This window comes from Glandiceps talaboti, chromosome 11 (genome assembly GCF_964340395.1).
Source record: "Glandiceps talaboti chromosome 11, keGlaTala1.1, whole genome shotgun sequence".
Classification (NCBI taxonomy): domain Eukaryota; kingdom Metazoa; phylum Hemichordata; class Enteropneusta; family Spengelidae; genus Glandiceps; species Glandiceps talaboti.
In genome coordinates, this window is record NC_135559.1 from 3,542,271 (window position 1) to 3,550,909 (window position 8,639).

At 36.2% G+C, this 8,639-nt stretch overlaps 1 protein-coding gene across 1 annotated transcript in view; it reads right to left on the reverse strand.

Moving 5' to 3' along the window:
• LOC144442261 (glypican-5-like) overlaps positions 1-5,617 on the reverse strand; it is a 74,417-nt gene extending 68,800 nt beyond the window's left edge. Inside the window, exons 1-2 of the mRNA XM_078131561.1 lie at positions 5,369-5,617; positions 5,113-5,271 (exon numbers count right to left, since the gene is read on the reverse strand). Of these exons, the coding sequence (XP_077987687.1) occupies positions 5,113-5,271; positions 5,369-5,522 (313 nt within the window). The 5' untranslated portion in view covers positions 5,523-5,617. The remainder of the gene's footprint in view (positions 1-5,112; positions 5,272-5,368) is intronic.
• Between the last annotated feature and the right edge of the window lie 3,022 nt (positions 5,618-8,639).

The window sequence follows — 8,639 nt, forward strand, 5'->3', positions numbered from 1 at the left end:
CATTTAAAACACTAGATAGACAAGATAACTGGACCTCCACAGGACAAGATAACTGGACCTCCACTGGAAAAGATAACTGAATTTCCACAAGACAACATAACTGGATCTCCACAGGACAACATACCTGGATCTCCACAGGACAAGATAAGACAACATAACTGAATCTCCAGAAGAGAAGATATCTGCATCTCCACAGGAAAACATAATCATTTCTCCACATGACGACATAACCAGATCTCCACAGGACCACATAACTGGATCAGCCACAAATTGTAATAATATCTCATTGAAAGACAAAAGCTGACCTTGAATGTTTGACCTGCCCCCTGCAAGAGTTTTCCTTCTAAAACTCTACCCCAAAATTATAGTTTCCTGGGTACAATCTTACTAACTACAATTAGAGTTTCCTGTTAAAAACCTACCTCAAAAATATTGACATATTTCCTGCTAAAACTATACCCCAGAATTATAGTTTCCTGGCTAAAATCTACCTCTAAAATTCTAGTGTCCTTGGAGAAGGAAGGTCCTAACTGACGGAGGATACATATCAGACAGAACACTGATACATTACATTTTCATTATATAAAGTTATCCTGTTTCTATGGAACACTGGTCCCAGTTTACTTGGCAACTGCTAAAATTTGTCCATCCTAGCAGTAATGTAAATTATAAAATACTTCTGTCAATATTGTCTCCAAATATTGTCTCTAAATGATGTTTAAAAAGTAATAATACATTTCAGAGATTTCCAATACCTCCTTTCATGCAAAAATATCTAACTTGGCACCAATCATACACAACAATGGCATGACAGAATTAGTGGACACACCTTTAATTTCAGAATTCTTTTCAAATTCAATACAAACTGATACAAAATGGTGTTTATCACCCATCACGTGTTGAGCTGCAGTGCAGTGATCTTGTGGGTTTGAGTTTTAAATTAGTGTAGCTGTCTAAATTTAACATTACATATATGTGTATCTTGTTGTGTATCTGTTATAATTGTATTATTTTTGTATTTTGTGAATTGTTGTACTGCTGGCAGTTTCCCAATTTCCCCTTGTGGGATCAATAAAGTATTTATTATCATTACTATTATTATCATTATTATTATCTTCTGCTTACTCTAGACATACCAAATACAAATTACAAATTTAGTTTTCAAATACAAATGTTCTATATCAGGCTTACTAAATTCTGAATTTTTCACTGGTATAAAATATTACTATATCATTTGTCATTAGTTCGCATGATTTTTTACAATGTTAATATCCTCAGAATCAACATTACGAAAAAGTCAGAATGATACATACTACTCATCAAAATGTCATGTTCTACACCTATCATATCAATCATGTATTTAAAGCATACAATATCATTATTCAGCTCAAAGTAATTTTCTTCCAATTCAATATTTCATATTGCATACATTAATATCATAAATTCATCTCAAAACTTTATATTTTGTATTCTCTTTGCATCAATCATGTAATACATACTCTGGTAGACTAGTAGTAGCTGCTATTGTCTCACAAGTAGACTGTCGACAGTCGCTCGCGCCTTTTTTCCCTACGTTTTATCTAAACTCTGGTCCGGCGCAACACTAGTAATAGTATAATCGCAAACTGATTTCGAGGGCCGTATTGCGAAGGCCCAAGCTCGGGCCTTCGGCCCTCGACCTTGGGCCTACGGCCCTCGATATCAGTCTGCGATTAGACTAGTGTTGCGCCGGATCGGAGTTTAGATAAAACTTTGGGGGAAAAAGGCGCGAGCAACTGTCGACAGTCTATCTCACAAGGTGACAAGTTGGTTAAAGATTGATTCAATGTTTCACAAAAACAATATCAATCAATGTGTGCTATGTTTCCATGTATGACAACTTCAAATTGTTATAAAATTGATGATTTCCAAAATTACCAACTCTTGTTTTTGTTCATTTGTCAAACTCAATGATGCAGACCAATTTTCCATAATAACATACCATTAAAAGGCAAACCTTCTAAATCTCATTACTGTTGTCAGAGTCCATTTTAAATTTCCATTTTATCCACTATAAATAGTATTACCATCAAAACTACGTCATGTTCATATTGTAGAACAATATATTTAATGTGGAAGGCTAAGAGATCCCTTTAACAGATGAGTGTCTATTGTGTACTTTACGTGTTATTCTTGCATAATCTGAGTGGTAAAATGGGATGAATAGCTCAATTACCATGGTAACAGATTAGCAGAGAGGGTAACAATATTCCATAAATGCGGGATGATTTCCTACGATTTCATTGATATATTAGTTGTGATTGCATAATAGGGATTCAGTAAATAATGATTATTGATTTTAGGAACATTTCCAGCCATTAGTAAGATTTCCTTTCAGTCTCCACTCTGCCAATACTGATGGTCCTGTCATTTGAGGCATATCTTAGCTTATAACATATTTACAAATAAGATAAGTGTTAAACCCCATGTTCTGCTCCTTGTAGTATGCTACTATAACATGTTACAGCTGAGGAAGACAGGGATTATTTTGTAGTTTATGAAAGTTCTGTGTTGATATATGCATAAAACGGATAAGTATCTATGGCCAAGATGTTTCGCTCAGTCTTACCTGAGTTGCCTCCTAAGGGTGAATAAAACATCTAGGCAAGAAACACTTTTCTGTCTATTGTACATGTTCAAATGAATCTGCTTAGCATATATATCTCCAAAACAGTACATTGACACCTCAGCACATTAGTATCTTATTTCAAAATTTCCTTGTAGCAAACACTTCTAGGCTTCAAAGTCCAAATATGGTGATTACATACTGTAAACCTAGATATTGTCACCACTAGAAAATTATACAATTTTAGCATCTTCAGCTACTTATCAAAGACTATTTCTACTAATTACATGACTAGTACATTGTCTTCATGAACAAGAAGGCAGTTTAGTCACTATTTATTTTTGCATATTTGTTTAGCGAAATAAGTGAAAATAAGTCTTAGTAAAAATTACAGTTTACAGTATACACCACATGTTCTACAGAAGTAACACTTTAACCAATTACATTAATATTTTCATAATTACAATAATATTACTTTATTAGGAAGTAACATTTCTTTAATTCCAGTCTAAAATGAAGTTGATACATGCCAAAAACTTACATAAAACAAGAATTTTGTCCGAACAATTTTGGCGGGAATGTTTTCAGTATTGAAGGGGTTAAACAACCCTAGAAAGGCTGTCAACAAGAATGATGAGTTTCCTTGCACAGGTAAATTCCAACTGAACCTCACAGCCTCATTCTGGAATTCATCTATCCATCCTTGCATGATTAAAGTATTCAGTTTCTACTATCTGATCTTAGTCTTATCGGTCATCTTACCAACAGCTGCCAGTCTCAGAGAGTAAGATTAGACTGACAGTATAGTAAGGAGCCGTTTCTAAATGGTAAAACCTTCTATTAGTATTGGAAAAACTCTTTTTCTTGTATTCTTAGCCCTCTCCTTGCTATATCTGTGACTCAATTTGCCACTTGTTCACTCATTCACGAATGCAGTGAGTTATTCTTACATAATTTATTATTTTCTAGTTGCTGGTATTCACAGGTTAATCTTATTAAAATATTAGGGGTTGGCTACAGGGGTTGAACTCTTAATTTGTTGGGAAAAATTTATCTCAAACATATTTCTTTTCTAGTTGCTGGTAATCTTATCAAAATGTTAAAGATCAGGAGTTGACTACAGCATGTCTGAGTTTTAAAATTTGTAATAAAAAAAAAATATATATCTCATTCTGAACTTTATGAAACAGTGGGTTGTCTTGCAGCATTTCTACCTGACGCCTATCTCATATAGACAGATTTACCAGCAGTCGCCAATTTTTATATTTGCATATTGCATGTGAGCACCACAAGTGCAAGTGTCAATTTGAGAATATGCCTGACTGACTGATCACTTGATAGTTTAATTAACTCCATGTCCCCTGTAATTCCCATGACACTATGCCATGCCATCATTAATTGTATTAATTAATTGAATTACTCCTGTATTTTGATTACCCAGTCTTGTCTGATAAGATAAAAGGACCTATGGCTCAATGTGGACTCCATTGGGATGGAACAGTCTGTCCTCATCAGACAACATCTGGTTCCTCATTCCAAAAAGTGTCAATGGGTATTTCTTAAATACATATGATGCAATGGTTTATTTGTGTATTTATGAGTAAGGAGTGGGTTTTCAAAGGTGGGTATGCTAGCAATGACTTTCACTTTCCCAACTTCAGTGTAAAGTCGATTATTATTCTGAGCACGTCAGCAAGAAAGTTGAAAAGAAATATCAGTCTTCCCCATTTACATGGCTGTCTCGCAATTCAACGGTTTCAAACTTTTGCTTTCAGAAAGCTAGACACGAGAATAGCCACCAGAATGTATAGTCTAATTCCAGTCCATTTCCCTTTCAAAAGGGAACAAAAAGAGGACCCGTAATTTCATGCACTGTGGGATAATTATGCGCACAAATTAAAGGAAAATTACTGGCATCAATGGGCCTTCGTACTGTCCAACACCCACAACCAAACTTGTATTTACAGTATGGTCAGCTATTAACAGCCAACCTTCTCTCAAACCAGATGACGCCGTAAAGTCGGCAACTTGATTTTACAATTTCAAGAGAACTCTGGCTACCCACTTACTCGAAATACAGGCCATGTCATAAATAATACTGCCATAGCAGGCGCGGCTTAAACAAATTTAAAAACTTCAAATTTCAGTGTCTGCGAGTTATGACACACAACATTGTGTAGTTCGTATCAGTTATTCTACCTGGAGGGAAACAGATAAAGTAACTATTCTAGCAACCGAAATTTCATGCTGAGTCAAACAAAACAAAAGTTTTGGGAAATATCGAGATGAATTACAAACAGTTATTTGATCAATGTCTTAAACTGACCAGTGAGGGATGCGGTCGTGATATGCTGACGACGTGTATTGAATGTAAAGTTCGTGTGATATACTGTAAACAAACGCAAACACTGCACTACTTCTACTCATAACTAAGTACAAACGTTTACCGAGTTACATTTACCCCACTTAGCTTACAATTCACTCCTTCTTAAAAGATTACAACTTACCTTGATATTTTACAGCGTTTGTTGAAATCAAAAACTTGGTATATGCACTCTCTGACTGCACAGCGTTTTGAAAATCAACCTTCGCTTGCTGTAAAAACTTTTCTTCCACTCGCTTCGTGCAACACGTTGAACTGCTAATACATACTTTTAAATTTTCCCCTGAATGAAAAATGACACCGATTATTAACAAAATTGATACTTATAAATAAAAAAGATGAGATCGCTTACCTAGAAAGAAATATTTCTGAATTCATACCTGATATCGGCATGTTAGGAATTATCCGACTGGATCCCAAACCTTTTTGCACGAACGCTTGCTGGACACGAGCACACGAGTACATGTCATCCTGCGCTGTTGAAATTGTTACAAAGACGAACACAAACACGGCTACCGTGGTCCATGGACCCATTGTGGCAACTTAGATACGGTATTTGGACGAGAAATATACAGTATGATGGCAAAATCCACAGAAAGTACACCTTGACGTCGGGGGGAAATGTTTCAAAGTTCGAACTACGGAAGTTGACTGAATATCGTATCTCCCAAATTGGGGGTGGTAACTCACTCAGCGCTGATTGGATAGCTTCGGTGGGTGTTTCCATATATGGTTGGTTGTTTACTGATCTCTTCGTAAATAACAATAATGACTATGAGTAAATCCCAGGAATTTAAAAACATGACGTAATTGCGGTGCGCTTTCAGAAACGTCTCCGAAAGTTCACCGCAAAGTCTAAATATTTATTTCATGAGACCATCATGGTAACAGGCAGAGTAACGTGATAAGAGTAGCACTAGGTGGCGCTCCACACTGCGATTTACCAAACGGCTGGACACGCTTTCCGTCGAAAAAATTTCATTCTTATTTTTAGTATTTTAAAACTGATCGCCTTAAATCTGTACGGTGGCTAAACATGTCTATTTACTGTCATGATTTTTCTCTCAAATATTGTGAGAATGGAAAATCTTAGAAATGATGTGATCAATATTACACTCTACCGTTTATGGTAAAGCAAACTAAACGACTTGTTTCATTACATTGTCCAAGTGCCAAAATAAACAGAGAAATACAAACTACATTCTAGTTAGTAATGGTCAGTAAACACAATATGTTTGTCATACACCTGGAAATCTTTGCAGTAAACTTAGAACAACAATTGGGCAAAGACGCCGCAACGGATGGGATACAAAATGAATCAAAATTAACTTCTCTCTTATTTCCGACAACGAGTGAAGGTACGAGGCAAATAAGTTTACGGAAGTTTAAATTAGTAAAAAACGTCGTCGCAAACCACGATCTGTTTTACGGCACCGTTGATAACGTGCCGTCCCACTTTATTTCGAAGTGTAGAGGAAGAAATAACGGCCCTGGTTTGCGAGAATGAGAAAAAATAACATTCTGAAGCTTATAAATAATAACGTAACGGGTAGCAGGAGACGGGTGATACTTACACGTTTCGTCTTTGATACAAACTTGTTCAAGTTGGTTATTGTTTGCAATGTTATTCTTAAAGAATTATATCTTACCTGTGTGACTTCACAGAAATACAATTTTAGTGTCAAACGTAAACTTTGTCAGTTAGAGTCGCAAAAGTGTTCACTGGTAAATTCGCAATATACCCACATGTTTTAATTCGGCTGTGTCTATATATATTCCTTGCAATTGTTTAATATACAACAGGTAACACTGAAGTAAAACACTTTCTCTGTGTTTTACACTAATTTATAGCATCAAGTTCATATCAAATGTAAAAGTATACTGTTTGAACTTTCAATTGGTTTATTTACAAGCCCAGCATGTGCCCTTTGTAATGAGATCAATTAGCAAAGGAAATACATGTACAGTAGTATACTTTTACACTTGATATTGATGCTATAAATGATTGTGGTACATACAGCGCTTTACTTTGGTGTCATAAACTTATCAACGTTTTTCGTACATGTTGTCTTTTTTATTGTTTGTCTTAGTTTCTGTACTTTGCAATATATGGTTTATCAATGTATAAATATTAATATTGCTAGTTAAAAATGTTCCATTTTGATGGGATGAAATCACAATCTTTGAGTATTGAATATTACATTCCACTGCCCCAAGCGATTATAGTGCGATTTCTTTATGTTGATATATTCAGCATGTCACGCCCTTTTTTATGTAGCCTATAGTGTTATGTTCTATTTTGTAGTTTTCTGCCCTGCCCTGTCTTATCATGTCATGTCATGTCACACATATAATTTCTTAAAAGACATCGAAGTCTTTGTTTTTCGTCCGGCTCGGAGATATCGGTGCAATTCTATTATGGAAAAAGTAATTGTTAACACCTTGGAGGTGTAACGCCAGCAATGTATACATACTACAGATGAAAGCCCTGTGAATGGGAAAACATATGTCAAGTAGAAGTTAAGAGTGTGGTTAGCACATCTCCCCCTTTGCTCTATATGCATAATCATGCAACATGAAATGTACTTCGTAATTCAATGGGGAAATGCATACATACACATATACATACCACCACCACCACCACCACCACCACCACCACCACCACCACCACCACCACCACCACCACCACCACCACCACCACCAACAACAACAACAACAACAACAACAACAACAACAACAACAACAACAACAACAACAACACTGTATGTCGCTCCTCATACATGTAAAGTCGTAGGCGTCCTATTTGAGGACGGCGTAAGAGGCATCCTGAATTCGAATGCATCCAACAGGTAGCTCTAGGATGTGGGGATATTTACCTATGGCCATGGATGTATTAGGGAGACATCCATGCGCAGGCTAATATACGTATACATACAGTAGAACTGCATGTGTGTTAACGAGCAAGCATTGAGAGAAAAATACAAGTTCAAACTTGACATGTACAGTGCATGACAAACGATCTTTTTGCAAGATACTTCACACCTGTAGGAAGAACCCATTGTTTTCTGTCTGGAGTGTCACAAGAAAAGTGCAGCACAATATCGAATACATAGATAATTAACAACACATCAACACCTTTATGCCACCAACAGAGCCTTTGACCACAGAAGAATGGTCACAACTTAAACAGTCTGACAGTTTGCCAAATAAAATACTACTAGTATGGACCTGCTGAAGCCAAACTACCCAGACAAGAAACCGAAATAGTAGAATGTATGTGTATTAATCTCTAAAACGCGTATTATGCTATATATGCAATGGTCTATAGAGAGATCAACTGTCAATGTTATGTATACACTTGTAACGCCTCTACCCCGTATTCATTCATTCATTCATTCATCCATTCATTCATTCATTCATTCATTCATTCATTCATTCATTCATTCAGTCAGTCATTCAGTCAGTCATTCAGTCAGTCATGATCAGTCAGTCTGTCAGTCAGTCTGTCTGTCTGTCTGTCTGTCTGTCTGTCTGTCTGTCTGTCTGTCTGTCTGTCTGTCTGTCTGTCTGTGCTTTCTATATCAGCATTGATTCTAGAGATGTGCAAAACGAACAAGGAAATAAACAAGATGAAGCATAACATTGTGAACA